Here is a 19010-nt window from a genome sequence, read left to right as displayed (position 1 = left end):
ATTTTGTGCATTTGCAATGTACCTAAGTAAGTAGCGAGCGAAGTGAGCTTGGTTTGCGAAGCAAACCATATAAGATTGCATAGCAATTTTCGGGGGTTGGCGAGAGTTAGCGAGCAGGGGCGCAGCCCACTAGTTTTCTCTATTAGTTTTACTCTTTAGTATATAATTTAGGTTTTTATTTAAATCACTAGTGATTTTAAATTATTTTATAAAAGCATGTTTTCGAAAGTTTCTCTGTAAATAAAATAAGCATGTTGCTTAAGATAAATTTAGAGATATCAATTCTGCGACATAGCCCACACGTGTTAGCCATATTGATCCTTGAGCTTTCTTGACGCAATGAATAAGAAATGATTAAGTTTTAAAGAACATACCATTAATTCCATTTTTTATTAAACAGAGCTGTGTACTAACGAAAATCTTTTACATATTTTTTAAATACTTGAAAAAGCATCTGCAGTTTAACTTGTAACAATGCTTAATATTAAACCTACATAAAAGATTTATTTTTCAAAGGACCCTTTCGAACAATCATTGTCCACATTTCAGGGCACACTAGCGCAAACTGTTTCTAAAATGTTGAGGCAGATACAAATCGTTTTAATTTTATTTTTATAGATTATGTAATCCAACTGTTGAATCTTTTTTTATTTACAGTTTAAAAATAATCTGTTTTTGTTTTATAATTAATAAACATTAATAAATACAAAAAATATCACTGCTTTTATGTTGCAGTTAATTGTTTGTAAAACAATTTCTTTTAATGAAAAGGAGAGGAGGAATGTTCAATAGCCAGAAATAGGCATTTTTGTCACAAATGTCAAAATGCAAGGGGTTAGGATTCTAAGGAAGAAAGAATGAGTTAAAGAATTTTTTTTATCTCAAAATTGTATTAGAAATTGAGCTCAACTCTTTTCTTTGTACAATATCTGAGACTTAAAAAAAGCATTTGTACTCTAAGATTTATCATACTGAATCCAAACAGATTGTTACACAACAGAACACTATCGGAATGTTCACTTTAAGAAATCATTCATAATTTTTAACATAATATAAAAGAAAATATGAGTTTTGCATCATTAAGATTAGCTTCATGAAAGTATCAAGTGAATCTCTCATAATATCTGTCATACTGAATCCAAACAGAATGTAACACAACAGAACAGACATAACAGAACAGTTACAAAATTTTCACTTTAAGAAATATTTCATACGTTTTAACCTAGTATAAAAGAAAATATGAGTTGTGCATCTTTAACATTAGCTTCATGAAGGTATCAAGTGAATAGCAAGATTCTTGTAGTGTGCCAGATTTAATACATTGAGTTTTTAATGTAACTAAACTTTATTTAGATTTTCATACTATTTAAATTTTTTGTAATTTTTTTATGCTCTTGTTCAATTTTCGATACATTAAAATAGACAATAAATAAATTTCACAATCTTTTAGCATATTTATTTTAAAATATGATTCAGTTTGACTGCACATATTTTTTTTTAAATAGTTATGTCATATCTCATAAATTTTATGATGGGATAAATTAATTATGACTTTTTATGTTGTTCATGTTGTTTCTTTATTTTTCATTTTGCTTATTCAGGTGTTTTCTAACAAAGGAAACAGAAATTCTTCACGAAATGGTGAAAGTCATGTTACGTATAATCTATAAATTCTGCGTTTGGTCTCTTAATTGTGATTGGGAAATTAACAACCTCACCAAACAATATGAGACTGCTGAATTCAGTGATTTAACTTCAATGACTGAAACCTATAAAAAATATGAAGGAGCATTTTTCGAACGTAAGTGGCATCACAATTTATTTTCTTTTATTTCTTCAAATTTCATTTGTATAAAACGAAAGATACGAATATATATANCCCAAAATTCTTTAAAGTCATTTTTAGATACAAATGCTTAAAAGTGCAAAATATATAATTGGTATTTTGACTCAATTATATATTTAGTATCTCAAACCACTCTGATTAGCTTATTAATAATTTTAAAAGGGTTTTCAAAGTTTTCTTCCATTATTCATTTTGAATATTTATTAATTTTTTTTAAGATTCCATATTACAGAATAAACGCAATTATGTATTCAACAATTATATGTTCAGGATAAGTATGTATTTTTCAAATAGTTAATAACAATGAACAATATAAATGAGAATATTTAATGACATTTCTATTTTTAACTATTTTCATTTAAGTTCATGTAGTAAGTTGTTAGAAATAGCAATGAACAGTAAAAAGGACATTGACAGTGAAGAACAAAAATGATAATGGTTAAAAATGACATGGACTTTAAAAGTGACAGTGTTTATTGTTATCATTCCCGGGGAAGGATTATTTCAAAGTCTTTTTCTTTTTAATGTCGCCAGATGGCATTCTTTATTAAATTTGTATGTATTTGTCTGCTTAATGTCAAAAAACTTTTTTTTTTCTGTCTGAATCTTGATTTCCACGGACCACATTTATTTTAACTACCTGATAAAGGAAGGCACACTTTTAGAAACATGTATTTTTTTTAATTTTAATTTTTGTAGCAATGTAATTAATTTAACAAATCTTTAAAGTGGTATATTTTCGAATTTTAGTTTTCTTTTAGAATTGCTTTAAACTGATATATTTTTAGTACTATTTACACTTATGTGTGTTGAGTTTTTATTTAGTTATAATTTTTCATAGGACAAGATTGCTTCGTAACTTGTTTTAATTAGAAAGAACGAAAACCTGCTCAGATATTAATTAACATATTAAAAATGAGCATTCTAGTGAGTTTCATTTAATTTTTTATGGGCAAATTCTGGTGCTCTAAAAATTCACTATTTTTTTATTTAAAATTTTAATCAGGGCAAAAAATTTTAATGATCTAATAATTTTAATTATTATAAACTAGCTGAATTACTGTTATTTGCATGGGGTGAAAAAGTAAATAATCGATAAATCAGTATTAAATGACTCTTAAATCATACATGAATCTGAAACACATATACCAACATAATAAATGAAGATTTTTTTTCTTCCAATGCCCACCGGGAGAATGACCTAGGTCATACAGGCATCTGAAGGGCAGATTTGTTGACCACTCTTGAATGATAAATGTAGATTGAAACTAAAATAATTACAATTTTATTTATTTATTATTTGTTGCCCTTTCCTGTGGTTTTACATCATTAGATTGAGCAAAACACAGTTTTAGTAGTTCATCCAATCAAAATAACGATTAACTGTATTAAGTATTATTTGGCATGATAGTCAAAATTTATTACAATAAAGCATTTTTCTCCAGTGCTTATCACTTTCTAGGAGCTGTAAAAATCTCTTTCCACAATATCTATTATAAAATTGTTCAGTATTGATGCAATTTTAATTGGTACCAAATATAATAATATGATACATTGTACTTATATTAATATTTTTACTACTTATTAAAACTACACTAGTAACTATAATACTAGTAATGCCTATTACCAAATTTAATTAATCATTATTGGCAATATTTTACATTTCATTTAAGGAAACTACTACAATTTCTTCATTAATTTTGCTTTTTGGTACATAGATTATTTTTTAAATTTGTTCTGCACCTATTACCAAAATTAATTGAGTATCTTTGATGTCAATCACAATGATCATTTCTTACATTTTTCTTAAACAAAATAGATACCATACATTTCTCCATTAATTTTTATTTTTAGTACATAACTTTTTTTTTATTTCAGTTCCTGTTGATTTTATTTTATTTAGTTTTATACAATTGTATAATTTTTGTGCAAGTTTGCTGATATTTTGTGCAATTACTCACAGTTAAAGGTGTTTTTCAATAGCTGTCATCATATAAAATGAAGGTTTTTTGCAAATAAATAATAATTTTCTATTTTTTGTAAGTGTTGTGAGTTTGTAACCAATGTTCATGATTCTTGTGTCAAGTTTTGCCAAAAGTTAGTCTATGGGCTCTATGCTTATCATAAAAATGGTGCTAAAAGTTGATATGTAGAACACCAGTTTTGTAAAAATGAAAATATTGTGATTTAATTTTCTAATATTTTGGTACATTCTTAAATACTGGATTTTTGGATTCAGTATTTTCCGCTAGTGTTGAGAATTATTGTTTTAAATGCTAAGTTAATTCGATGCTAACATTGTAAAAAATAATAAAACCTACTGAACCCAACATATCCTCTGGTTGATGTGCCCTGCTCGTCAGAGCTGCCCAACCTCAAAGTCTAAGAACCCAACATATTAAGTTTGTCTTTCAAGATTATTTAATGTTTAAACATATTTGTAGATTATTTAATTGACTTGAAATGACAAATATTTAATTTTCTAATCATTAATATAATGAATTTTTCCCATCTTATGCACTATTTTCATGGATTTCAGTGTGGCTTCAAAGCTACAGAAAGGTAGTTATCAAATATTTTTATAATTAATCCTGATTCATCCTCCCCCCCCAATCCTTAGTCCCCTTTGAATGTGTGTTTTTTAGTGTTTAATTAAATTCATTTCCTTTTACCCTTACCCTTTGGAGACTCTATGTTCTGATATTTAGCAAATAAACTATAGTTATTGAATTTATATTTTCATTATTTTAAACTATGTTGAATAAAATTTAATGTAATTTAAATAACGATTTATGATAAGGCAGTTGGTAAGTAAAAATTTAAATATGTTTTCTTAATCAAGTCATAAATCTTCCTTACATGCCTATTTTTTAACATAGAATATAAGCTTTTTCTTTTCTCATTTGAATCTAAGACAAGAGTAAATTAGAATTTCAAAATCAGCAGTCTAACTGCAGTAGATATTTATAACGCAAATCTTGAAACCTGTGGCTTTGCCTTTTATGGAATTTTGTGTTGTATAGATGATTTCTCTTATTTTTAAAATTACCTACTAATTATGGCAATATTAGTCTGAGACAAATGAGTTAATCTTAGATTTCTTTAAATTTTATATCCGTCGTTGAACAGCCAAACGAGTTTTTAGGTTCATGACTACTAATGTTGAGCTTCGTAACCTTGTAATTTTGAACCAATCTAGAGGATAAGGAAACTCCTGGATCAGTACCCCCAGAGCTTTGATTTGTTATGGGAACATGGAGGACTTTGCGACTCGACAGATTTAACGTGCGTCAGTCACCATTTACTACACAGGTAATTTTTGCCCTGCAGGGATCGAACCCACGACCTCTTGAACACGGGCCCATGTGCCCTACCAACCAGGCTTTCCCGGCCCAAAATTCTTTAAAGTCATTTTTAGATACAAATGCTTAAAAGTGCAAAATATGCACTTAGGGATTCATTATCGATAGAAAAAATTTAAATTTTCTGCTGCCTTAGAACTATTAGCAAATAAATTAATCACTTTTGCATAGCTTTTGAAATTTTAACTAATAATAAAACAAGTAATGTAAAAAGTCAATATTTTTTACTTATTAGTTATAGACATTTATTAACTGCAAATTTCATTGTTTAAACTCACGAAGTTAGTGTGGTTTATCGAGAATTGCTTTATGTAGTTTTTCTACTTTAAAAAGAAACACTCGAGGCCCTGCTATAAAGTAGGACCTCGAGTTAAAACCATTATTTTTTTATGCTTTTTTATTGACTGTGGATTGTTTTGACTTATGTTTCGGCATTAGTGTGGTTACAAGTAATGAAGAAAGCTGCCTTAATCAAGTAATAATAAAATTTAAAAAACTGCTTTTTTGAAGTATGAAAAAGAGAAAATAATTATATATTTACCAGATTTAAGACAAAAAATACTGACCACATCACTTTCAAAAGATGAGTGAGAGATTTTCAGTTGTGATATAAATTTATTGGGAAAGTTATGTGCCTACGTTTCATGTTGTTTAAGATCTAATGAAAATAAAATTATTTTCACTTTTTCAGTCTAATTAAGAAACATAGTTTTTAAAATTTTTATTTTATATTATTAAAATTTTCATTTTAGTCTCGTATTTGTTAGTATGTTTGTGTCAGTAAATGGTCAAAATCCCGATTTACAATAAATTGGTAATAAATTTTGCTTGTACGAGTTAGGAATCAATTTGAATTTCTATTGGCATTTCGCACAGAGCTCCACAGAAAAAATTTGAGCATTCTATAATTAATCAATAAGTGATCAAAGTTTTGATTGACAGTATAAACTATCGTCGGCAATAATGCAAAAATTATGCTTTTAGTATTCAGGAAAGATTAAATCTTTCATTATCATCCAACTCAGAGCTCTACTTAAAATCGTAAAGTAAGTATTCTAGCTTTTCAGAAATGCATTAAAATTTAGATTGACAATAAATCATTTTTCCTGACATTAGGACAATATATCTACTTGCAACTTCTTAAAAACAATTGAGCTCTTTATTCTCTACTTAAATTTGAGTTCTATAATTAATTGGAAGATTGACGAAATTTTAATTAACAATAGGTTTGCTGTGTCCTCATAAATTCTGCTTGTAATAATCAGTAAACGATTGACTCTTGCATGGTCATCAGATACGGATTTTAAGTAAAAATCTGGGTTCTCTAGTTTGTTGGAAAGTGGATGAAAATTCGATTGCGAAATTCCATCATCGTAGACAGGAGAGTGATTTTATAAATATGAAGTAAAAACAAAACAATTTTTTCCCAATAAATTTCATATTTTAATTACTAAAATTTTGTAGATTAAGTCAAGCATGCGTAAAAAAATAGAGCTAATTCTCTTACTATTAAATTTTGATTAATGAACTAAGAATTTGAACTTTGCTTGCGAAACAATTGAAGAATGAAATTCAGAAAATTTTCTTACGTATGCAAGTGTTAATGAATTTTTCTTCCTACGTATCTAATTATGAAATATAATTAATGGATGTATACCTGCAAAGTCAATGTCTCTTATAGATAAATACTGTAAATTTGTTTTACTTTCTTTTTCTAGGTCTGATAAAAATGACAGTGACTCGTAAATATGGAGTAACGAATGATGATGGATTCAAAAGGTTTCTTGAAATAATTTTAGAAAGTCGAAGGAAATGTTTATGAGTTAAGTAGTGGAAGCAGATTGCGATTTTAATTATAACATTTGCAACTTTCTCTTCAAGTGAAGGGTTATACTTGCTGAATTTTCAATTCTTGTAGATATTTGTACAGAAATAAAGCATTATATTACTATTTTGAATTTGTTGTCATATGATTTTTTTTCTTTTAATTTTTTTGCTGATCCTAATTTTTGCTGATTTTGTAATGTTTATTTTATTATTATATTTATGCTGTCAGTTAATTTTTAGTATGGAGAAAATAATATATGAATTTCATTATAAGTTTAAGACATCAAAGGGGGAAAAAGGTATCACAATAATAAACAATAATACAATATCACAATAATTTACTCCCCCTTCCTCTAAACTACTAGTGTCTCTAAGGTTCACTCCCTGAAATTAGCTAGGGTAAATTCAGCGTGGAAGCACCCACCAGATCATGATTTGTATGCCGCCAAATGCCCGGATTATCCCTGCAGTGCACTTGTCCTAAATTTGCTCAAACAGCTTTGTCAAGACTTAGGACCGGCCATATAAAGTGTTTAACTTTCAGAGCGAAAGAAAAGACTTATGCCTATTGTCATTGCTCGGCCATCGCTTCTCCATCTCATCCTTTGGATTGCATTGGTGCCTCTGTGAGGCAACAGATGAGTGATGGAGAGACTGTCTATGACTTGCTGATGCGACATGATCTTCTGAACTTGGTCTAGGGCTCTAGACCAAGGGGATAAGCAATAACAAACAACAACACAATAATAAACCATTTCACATTTATTTTGAATCTTTGAAGACCGTTTCTAATGCAAAGTGTTTCACTACAAGACTGACAAATTTACAGGATGTAGAAGGGACACAGAGACGATTTGGAATTAAATTGCAATGAAACGTCAAAAATGTAGTTGCGAGCTATGGTGCAAAGAATTAAAGAAAAAGAATAGAAACAAATATACATTAATAGGACAGAAAACATTTTACTGAAAAGTTGTACTACAGAAGGCTCATAACTAGGACTGGACTATAAATCGATATATCGCGACATATCGATTTAACGCCTATATCGGCAAACCGATACAGCAACTTTCATTCCAAGCGATGCATCAGAAATCTGATTTAAGCCGTCGAGTGAAGAAGACGATATAACGATATAGCGATACACGCAAGGACTTTCTCTTACGTTCCGATGCCAACTCGCGCTGTGGAAGACGATATTGTTTCGTTATGTTGAGACGGCCTTGACTGATGAGCGGTAGAATCAGAATCACTTTTGAGACCTTATATCGTTATATCACATGTTCGTTTTCGCACCTTCGCGATTTGAAATCGTTTCTTGTAGATTATTTTCAATGGGATTAACTTCGTGATCGCCGTCGTAACCTTGTTCTGAACGCAATCTATTATTGAAAAGAATTTATAAAGAAAAGTTTCTTCATTAATTAGGTAAGTTTTTTATTTATTTTCTGACAAAACTTTTTTTATATTTTTAAATGTGAAAATTATCGGAAATCTAATTTAAGGCACCCATAAGGAATTAAATTACAAAGTAAATAAATTTGTTAGGTTATTTTTTTACTTTCTTTTAATTTATTAAAAACCTTTCGGATAAAACTTCTAATAATTTAATGGGCTTCTATTACTGATTTTAAATTTATAAATCTTGAGTTGTTTTTATTTTTAGAAATAAAGTTAAAACAAAACTTATTTTTTGGACATAAGTCAATAAACTTTATTTGTTCAAAAGAATTTGAAAAGTTTGCGAATTTTATTCATTTTTTTTTTTTTTTTTTTTTATCAATTACTACTTCGTTTTATTAGAGAGTAAAATCATTATTTTTTTTTAATTTTCGTTTTATATTATTAGTTAATTAGCTAAATATATTACCGAATATCACAATTCTTTTGTTTTTATTTTTAAGAATTTAATTAAGAAACTTTGCCTTACTTTGTTTTTCGTTCATAATTCGGTCATTATTTAATTTAATTTAATTATTTATATGAAATAATAATAAAAATAGTGTTTAAGAAGCATTTTTTTTCTAAAATTTATTTAGCTCTTTGTTTTAAGCATACAAATAATTTTTTAACGAACTTATTTTTTAAATTTTGTTCCTATGCTGTTAGGTAAATATATTGATAAATTTCACTTTTATTTATTTTTTTATTTTTAAACTAAGAAATCTTTTGTTATTTGCGTGATCATTTTTAGAAAATATAACAAAACTTGTGTTTACTTCTTCATTAAGAATTTGAACATTACGATCGAACTTAATAATTCTGTAATTATTTACGCATAATAGTACAAGCAAATATTGATTTGTTAAAAAAAGTTTTTTTTTTTAAAAAAAAAAAAATATTTTTAACACTTTGTTTTAAGTGTATAATGAATTTCTTAACAAACTTTTTTTTTAATTTTTTAAATTTTCTTTCAATAATTTCAGCTAGATATCTTTATAAAATTCCCTTTTTATTTTTAAACTGAGAAATCTTTCAGAGAACGAAAATTTTAAGAAATTATTACAAATCTTATGTTTACTTTTTAGTTTAAAATTCGAACATTTTTAATTTTAAACTTCGGCTTTTAGTCAATCTAACTTTTATTTTAATTAAAATATATTTTGAAATTTTAAAATCAGCTTTTGTTTAATAACAATATTTTTTTTCATTAAGGGTGTTTTAGGGGTTAACTTAAATTAAGACTGCTTATACCTTATAAACGATAAAGAAGTGCAAATATTTCATTCTGTATCTACACACATTTTTTCAATAAATATTTTAAGTAAGATTTGTACATCTTAGTCAATTTATTTAATATCTTTCTTTAGCAAAACATATATATTTTCAAATTTATAAATTGATTTAAATCAATATGCGTATGAAGTCTTGATAGAAATTTGACTTTTTGTGCCTTACAAGTAAATGAAATTAAATAATACTATATCGCGATACATCGCTATATCGCGATGCAAAACTGACGATATATAATTTTTAATATCGCCCAGTCCTACTCATAACATATTCCTCTGTGATAGCACCACTTCATATGGTTAAGACACGACGAAGTCCCGCAGTGGACTGATCGTTAAGACACGGTTCCCAGCAGATCACCGAAGTCAAGCATCACTGGTTACGGTCAGTGTGCGGGTGGGTGACCACTTGGATCAGTCTGCGTAGGGACCGAGGGTGTGCGGTATTGATCCTCGTTAAACTGTGCTACCGTAAAGTGCTCGACTTCGCGCGCAGGTCGTCGGGCTACCGAAGCGGGGGTGCCATCCCCTCCGCAGAGGATCAAAATTGTGATGGCATGTCTTCGGATCATCCTCCGGGATGTTTCCCAGACCGTCGCCAATAGCCCATTGTGCAGCTCTAGTGCGACGTAAATTAACAACAACATAAGACACGACGAAGCTTCGGCAGGTTATACGAATGACCTCCGACAACTCAACGTAACATTTGGACAGCAGTGAATAGGTCGTAGTGGCATGATTTATTGACCTGACGGATCACCGGGCTTAACATGCCTGAAATTCTTCTGGGGTGAAATGAAGAGTTTCGTACACGAGAGGATACACGACACGCCAGGAATTTTCCAGAACGTAAGGTATTCTATGCCATGCAGCTGTTAAGCTTGATTGACGACTTCCGCTTGTAATTTCAAACTCCTGTTGTTCAGTATACACAAAAAAGAACCACCCTGAATAACTTTTGATCCCAATGATCGGATTTTCACGTTCTAGGACTCAAATCTTAATGCCTCGAGGGGTTGATCTCAAATATGCTAATTAATAAGTATCGCTAAAACGTACTACTAGTTTTATGGAATTAAATTTTTGAACTTCATTTCAAACATGTTAAGTTTTAAACTTAATTTTAAAAAAGTGTCTAAATTTTAAACTTAAGAAGAGACACTTAAAAATTAATTTCCCAAATTTGCACCGCGAAATCTATATTTTTAGGACCTAAATATTTTCTACTCGCCTCTTAAAAAGATACTACTCTCCTCGCATTGTGGCCAATTAAATCTAATAAAAAAGCGATTAATTTTTTTTAATGTAAATAAGTTGAAAGTACGATTCTGTTTTCTTGCCTTTATTAAGTTGAACTGAAAAGTCACTTTTTTCATGCATTTCAACAACTGTTTTCCTTTTATTTTAAGAAATAAAAATTCTGGTTGGGAGCAAAATAATTACAGGTAAGATTTTGCTTGGAAAAGAATTTTGATCTCCAAACTCATATTTTCATTATGTAACGAAATACTTGCTTGCTATCTGTCATAAAAGTATTTCACACGAGGGTCTAAAATTGTTTTGCATACTTTTTAAAAATTATCGAAATGGAAGGCCACCTTAGAATCGTATGAGGTATCTCTGCGGTCACATAAAACACTGTAAATTACGTCAATAGATAACTAAGCACATTTTCCCAAAACGAAAAAATTTTTGTACAGAGAAGTTTAAGACACTACACTTTAATAATGAAAAATGCATAAAAAAAAAGGAAATTAAAAAAAGCGAAAACGCCGCCTTTTTCTCTTTTTCTTTTTAAAGCGATTAGGAATGATTTCACATTTTACCCTAATGTATACAGCTCCCTTCTGCTTATAGCTTAGTTACTAATTGGAGGATAAAATTATCGTTTTCTTTTATTATTTTCACTGAATTTATTATATTTTCTGTAATCGTTTGGTCACTTATTTTTATTTTTTATTCTATATCCATAGTTTTTTAATGGATGTTGAGTGTTAAAGAAGACAAGTGTAATTTTTCTAAGGACTTAAATTAGTAAGGAAATTAATGTTTGATTATAATATTTAAATTTTATTTACTCTTCTTGTTCTGAATTTATTTTTAAGTTGGATGCGGTGTCAGGTATAGTACGTATTTATATTCTAAACATCCACCATTATTCATTTTAAGCTGATAGAATTTTTGCAGAACTGTTTTTTTAATAAATTATCAATATAGGTTTTTCCCCTCTGTTCATACTAAAATATATTATATAATGGTATGACCATTAACTTTTTATTCGAAAGTATTAATGCTATTGACTTTTATAATTTTAGAACTGTATAGAAATAGAATTAGTTAAACTGATTGAAATGTGGAATCAATTTAATAAAAGTTAATGTATGGCTATTCGAAATTTAGAAGGGGGGATTGTTGGAGATGCGTGACTTAAAGTCTCGACAGAATGTCTTCAACTGTTATTTTTTCTGAATTTATATAAGGATTCTGAATTAAAAAGTCGCCTTATTCATTAAATAATGTTTTCAATTTTTCACAAGATTGGTGATCAAATCTCGATTAGTTTGGCCTTCAAAACTGTTTTGAGAAGTTTCAACGTCACAAGAGTCAGTTCACAAGCAAAAATTATAATATTTTGGCTCCAAATGTAGTTCTTGTCGTCATAAATAATTAAAAGCATAACACTCTAAGAAGGTACCATGCTCCTTAAGAACGAGTTTAAGTTTTCCCAAAGGAGGCAGTCAAGTTCGGGAAAGAAGGGATAGTGGGGACAATGGGTTGAGTGAATGTATCGAATGATTTTTTATTTCAACTCCTCTGAGAGACATCGTAAATTGAAAACACTAGTGTACACATCCATGTGAAAGTTGCTTAAAGACATTCTTTGAGCACATTTGGACAAATATGGGCATTTTTAAAAAATTTGACGCACATATTTTAATATGAAAATAGATTTAACAGATTTGCTCCTTTCAAAAAATTTAAAAAAAATTCACAAATTGTCCGGTCAATTGCTTTTTTAATATAAACTGCGGAAATATCATGTTTTTGCAAAACAAATCTAATTTAAAGACATTTTTTGAGCATTTTTGGACAAATATGGGCATTTTCATAAAATGTGAAACACATATTTTTTTATGAAACCAATTTTATTAGAAACGTTTTCTTCAAAATTTTTTAAAAAAATTCACAAAGTGTCCGGTCTATTGCTTCTTTAATATGGAATGTGGAAATATCATGTTTTTGAAAAACAAATTTCATTTAAAGACATTCCTTGAGCAACTTTTGGAAAAGTGTGAGCATTTTCGGAAAATATGACGCTCCTGTTTTATTTAACTTAAGACGAGTTTTAAGAACTGCACTCTTTTCAAAAAATTGATAAAACTTTCACAAAGTGTCTGGTCTATTGCTTCTTTCAATATCGATTGTGGAAATATAAGGTTCTGATTAAAAAGCAATCTCATTTAAAAACATTCTTTGAGCACTTTTGAACAAATATGGGCTTTTTCAGAAAATCAGACGCCCACATTTTAGCATGAAATCAGTTTTAAGAGGTTCTATCTTTTTAAAAAATGCGCAAAGTCTCATCTCTATAGCTTCCTTCATATGAACTGAGGAAATATCATGTTTTGGATTTTGAAAAAATCTTATTTTAATTTCTTTGAGCACTTTTGGACAAATATGGACATTTTCATAAAATGTGACGGACACATTTTATCATGAAATCAATTTTAGGAGAATCGTTATTTACAAAAAAAGTTAAAAATCTCACGTATTGTTCATTTTTTTCTTTAATATGCACTGTGAAAATATCAATAATCTCATTTAAAGAAATTTTTAAGCAATACTTCGAAAAGAGTGAGCATTTTCGGTAAGTATTACTCTCATGTTTTAACCTGAGACCAGTTTTAAGAAAATCATTATTTTCGAAATATTTTAAAAATATCAAAAAATGTCTGTTCTATTATTTCTTTAGTATAAACTGTGGAAATATCTTGTTTTGGTAATAAAAAAAAATCTCATTTAAAGACAATCTTTCAGCACTTTTTGGACAAATATGTTCATTTTCAGATAATTTGCGCACATTTTTTAACATGAAATAAGTTTTATGAGATTCGCTCTTATTAAAAATTTAAAGAAATTCACAAATTGTCCACTCTATTGCATCTTCAATATTTTTTTAATTTTTTTTTTTATTTCCAATGAGCTGCACAATCGGTATTGCCGATAAGCAGACCTAGTGCGTTCTCTAGAGGTGGTATCGACTCTTTCAAGACCACCACAATGGGTGAGATACCGTTGGTCATGTTAATTTGGACGTCTAGTTTCTGCCACACTAGATGGCAGCACCGAGACTCTATTTGGATGCTAAAGTGCACTAGGATTTAATTTTGCCGGAAATGCCAAGAGCCAATAAGGTGCATCTTCAATATTGTCTGTGGAAATATCATGTTTTGGTAACTGAATACTTCAGTAGAAAAAGAGAAGATTTTTAAGGTATAGGAATAACTTAAAATTTTTTCGTTGCTTTAACATATTTTATTTTCAGAATTTCAATTAAAGTTGATAAATACTGTTTTTTTTACCTATTTTAATATTAACTTGTGCTCTGCATAGTTTGAATTAATAACCACTAGGTATTAATAAACATGTGTCTTCTTGGGGCTAGTGTGGACAGGCTTTAAAAGGATTTTTTCATTTAAAATTTAGCAATTCAAGGTTCTTTTTCTTTTTTTTTTAAAATCGCAATGATATCAGATTGATATAAATTCATTGAAACTTCATGACATCACTGAGTCAATAAGAGTGAACGACTTTGTGGTAGTCAGTTTTTTTTAAATGAAAAAAAAAATGTTGTGCATAATGTTGATAGAGTGAAGAAAAAAATTTGAAGCTTATGATGTTCAATTCTTAAGAAGAAACAAAGAACCTTTCTCATTTCTCAAGAGAAAAAAATAGTTACCGAACTCCCATTGCCAGTACCTGGTAGAACTATCAGAACTGCATCTTAATGCACATTTGAAGTTGACATTTTAAATTTTTTTGCTATAATAAAAACAATTTCAAAATATTTCTCAAATAAATCGAATTGAATGATGGTTTTCAAATAAATGCATGTTTCAGCAATCAAAATGTCTTTCTTAATACAGTGATATGCGTTATTGCAAATTATTTTTCTAATTATTATATGCCGATATTTATTCTTTAATAATGCTTAGACTGAAATTAATTTCATTTTGGCTTTGTGCGTTGTTATAAATGATGGCTTAACAAGTTTGTCCACACTAACTTCATAGATTTTCCATGTTATTTTCCGATTCAGCAGCCTTTAACGACTTGTTCCCCCGTTTGGCATTTCCTTAAATAGAAAAAAAAAACTTGATTCTTGACTTTTTTTAGTTCAGATATCAAATTTTAAAAGAAATAAAAGCTTTCATTTATGACAAACGACAGCCAAGAGAAAAATACCGAGAAAAAAAAATGCGAGTAAGTCGTTAAAGACTGCTGGATTGTAAATTAGCGCTCCGTGTTGTGGGACTAGTGTGGACAAAAACAACCTTTTTTTAAAAGTTATGGAAAAGCTAAACAACTTTTTAAGTCCAAATATAAGCTAGAATGCAGTAAATCGTCCAAATTATTGTTAAAAAGCATTTCACAACAGAGAAATTATATTTAATAAGGTTTTTATTGACAAATATGAAAAACATGTCTACATTAGTTCTTCTCTCCTACCAATTTTTTTTTTCTGAAATTATTAAATAAATTGCAAACGTCTTAAGAAACACGTAAAAAGCTAATTCTACAAATTTGCACAGCGGAAATACTTTTTCTAATATTTCATGCTATTGGCTGCATAAGAAAATAATGTATTTAAGGAAAATTTTCAATTTAAGTAACCGCAGGACCTTGTTATCATGTAATCAATGTTTACTTAGTTCTCTTAATCTTTTTTCGTGTATACTTATCCTAAATTACATGTGAAAGAATTCTTTTTTCACATTTTAATACAACGGCTGAAACAACATCAATATCTTCTTTTAAAAATCAATTAACTAATTGGTCTTGCGTTTTAATTTCACAGTGCAGCTGTAATCGCAAAATGTCTCTTATAAGAGATTAACCTACCCATTCCCCTGAACTCGTATGTTCGGACGCTTAAAATGTGGTCCGTGCTACTGTTAGCTATATGTTCATCTTTGAACGGGGGTAAGTAGTTAATACAATCATGTCAACGAGGTTTTTTTTTTTGAACCTCTTTATTCCTTTGGTGTTCATTAAATTTTCTTTCTCTTTTTTGCTTTAATACTGTTTTTTTTTCCTTCTTCAGATTATAAAATGCGCATTTTTTACAATGTTTCCAATTACTTAAAAGTTATGAAACGCAGATTAATTAGGAAATGCATTTCTAAACAAATAAAATAAGTTTTTTTTTGCTGTGAATAAATTCTAAGGTATGAAGAAGTTAATAATAAATTATGAAGATCACTCTGTTCACAAAGAGATTTGCTCCTACCAACGACACATTTTTTAAAAATATATTTTGTTATTTATTTTAGTACACATAAAGATTTGTTTTTCATATAATACATAATATGAAAATTAAAATATTTTTTCAATTTCAAATTCTAGTTAGATTTTTATTTATGCTGGGTGTTCCGTAATGACCATCCTTAATTCTTGTTAGAAATGAAGTAGAAAAAATATTAGCAATAAGGGTCATAAATTAATATTTAAGCAAAGAGAAAATATTAAGATTATGGAAAACTAACGAAACACTACGAGTAAGGAGGGACTGAATAAATCAATAAGCGAATGAGCCATCCCCTCTGCAGAGGATCAAAACTGTAATGGGATGTCCTCGGATCATCTTCGGAGATATTTCCCAGACCGTCGCCAATAGCCCATTGTGAAGCTCTAGTGCGACGTAAATAAAATACCTACCTACCTATCTACTTACCTTGCTAGTGATTTGATATGTTTCAATAGCGTTTTTTCTTCGCTTAAATATTATTTGTGACCTCAAATGTTTATACTATTTTGTTTTCTGCTTTTAACAAGGATTTCACAAATATTTTTCAAGGGTTATTATCTCGGTATACCCTGTGTTTGAGTTCACTAAATATGTATTGTATAAGTGCACATTTTCACTCAGCGAAAATTTAAACACTACTTTTTTTAACACTTTAGAATTAACTAATTAGTTTTCCTAATCTGAGAAACAATAGTTTCCCAAAATCTACTGCATCAAATTCTTGAAAATTTTACTTTATCTTTGGTGAAAACTAGTAGTAATAGCTTATCATTATGGCTTGATTTAAAATTTCTATGTTTTTGCGTTGGTCAAAATTTGACGTTTACTTAATACGATCTGTTACGTCTACTTTGTCAACTGGTTTTTAATTTTTAAAAAGTTTTTAAATTCATAAAAATTTCTAAAAATTGGAGTTAGTGTAAATGACATCAAGACTCATTTAAAGAAATATTATTAGAACTGTTTGAATTTTTTAACTGAGTTATAAGCTTTATAAGTCTGCAAATACGACGTGCCCACATTTAAGGAAAAAAATTTATTTTTTAAATTTTGTAAATTGCGCTATTTTGCAAATTGTTTCACTTTATTACTTCAAATTATATTAAATGCGATCAAAAGCAACTTAAATTCATTACATTTTCTGTGCCAGTTAATATTTATAGCTTAGAGCAGGGATGTCAAACTCAAAAGCTAACTTGGGCCAAATAAACAATGCTTAACTTTAGGTGGGCCGCAAAAAAAAAAGAAAAAAAAATTCAATGTTAATAGAAACAAATATTTTTATTTTGAATTGTAATAAACATATATAAAGTTAAATTATTGCTTACGTCCTGATACTTGATATCTCTTCTCTGCTATTATCTTTTCTATTTCGTGGGAAATTTTATTGGCCGAGACTACTTTCAAAATTGACCCTACGTGAGCGTTATTAATACAGTTTCGGACAAGAGCTTTATTAACATTCCTAACAGAAAATAATTGCTCTCACTGAAAAGTACTTCTAAACTTGGAAATAATTTCATACGCGAATTTTCGAGTATTTTCAAACCTTGTTGGTAAATATTCGTGAAATTCAGGCACACCCACTTCAATGAATTTTGCTTTCAAATTTGAGTCGCACTGAATCTCAATCACTTCCATTTTCATATAACTGGGTACTGAGTTATTTGTTGAGAAAATCGAAGAAAACAAACAAAATTTGTCTTCCAAAGAATTAAAACCTTTAAACCTTGTTTCAAATTCTGTTCTAAGATTTGAAATTTTTTTCTGCGTATTTTTGATACTATGCAGTATCATCTAAACTAGATTTGTTCTTGTTGCGCGTTGGGAAGTGCGTTAAATCTTCATTTTTCGGTTGCCTTTCCCAAAGAAATAATTTACATTTGAATGCTTTTTTAATTATGTCAAACGTGTTCATAAGGATCTGATCCTTGCCTTGTAACAATAAATTTAAATCGGATAAGTGTTCGGTTATATCAATCATAAAAGATAAATCTTGCAACCATATTTAATCGAAGAACAAGCTTGTATCTAGATTTATGGTTTGTAAAGACTTACATATTTTTTCTTTCAAATCCCAAAATTGATTGAGAACCTTGGAGCAAGATAACCAACTTTCCTCGCTATAATAGGATAAACCTGATTATATGTACTATCGATAATTGATAGCTTAGTGTGAAACGGACTCCATTTCAGCCAATTAGAATTTTACATTTTCGAGCGGACAATTTAAAATGATCCGTGTAATTTAAAAATAAAGTATATTATAATTTTATATGCTGGTTTCGTTTCTAATTCACATTTCTATTTTATTTTTACTTTGCTTCGGATCCATTTCGGGCAAATCCGTGGCTAAAATTATCTACTAAAATTTTTTCTTTGTTAATTTTTCCATGTGCAAATCCGTGTTAAAATTATCTATTGAAAAAAATTTTTTTCTTTGATAATTAAATAATTTTTCTATGTGCTAATCCATATCGTGCAAATCCGTGGCTAAAATTATTTGCAAAACAGGCAATTTATGTTTCTCTTTTCTATTTAATATTTTTTCTTAAATAAACATCTATCTTCTAAAGCTATTTATGATCAATTTTTAAAATTATCCAGTATAATATTACCTTGCGCACATCCATTTCGGGCCCATCCTTGGTAACTAACAAATCAAAACTCAGAATAACAAATCACTTCAGCAGTGCAGTAAGAACGACACTTTA

At 28.9% G+C, this 19010-nt stretch overlaps 2 protein-coding genes across 37 annotated transcripts in view; both read left to right on the top strand.

Moving 5' to 3' along the window:
- The window catches only part of LOC107455755 (uncharacterized), a 37388-nt gene extending 30222 nt beyond the window's left edge, over nt 1-7166 (top strand). For 2 of the 3 annotated variants that reach the window (XM_016073453.3, XM_016073445.3), the window contains exons 24-25: nt 1602-1801; nt 6927-7166. In XM_016073453.3, the coding sequence (XP_015928939.2) occupies nt 1602-1801; nt 6927-7030 (304 nt within the window). In that variant the 3' untranslated portion in view covers nt 7031-7166. Of the gene's footprint in view, nt 1-1601; nt 1802-4385; nt 4409-6926 lie in introns of all 3 variants that reach the window. The other variant, XM_071181255.1, reaches the window with a different exon arrangement.
- Nucleotides 7167-15850: 8684 nt separating this feature from the next.
- LOC107455746 (zonadhesin) overlaps nt 15851-19010 on the top strand; it is a 346128-nt gene continuing 342968 nt past the window's right edge. For all 34 annotated transcript variants that reach the window (XM_071181146.1, XM_071181200.1, XM_071181239.1 and 31 more), the window contains exon 1: nt 15851-15971. In XM_071181146.1, the coding sequence (XP_071037247.1) occupies nt 15926-15971 (46 nt within the window). In that variant the 5' untranslated portion in view covers nt 15851-15925. The remainder of the gene's footprint in view (nt 15972-19010) is intronic.

The sequence above is a fragment of the Parasteatoda tepidariorum genome, chromosome 1 (genome assembly GCF_043381705.1).
Source record: "Parasteatoda tepidariorum isolate YZ-2023 chromosome 1, CAS_Ptep_4.0, whole genome shotgun sequence".
Lineage (NCBI taxonomy): Eukaryota > Metazoa > Arthropoda > Arachnida > Araneae > Theridiidae > Parasteatoda > Parasteatoda tepidariorum.
Note: the sequence above shows the minus strand (reverse complement) of the source record. Positions and strands in the feature narration are given on the sequence as shown.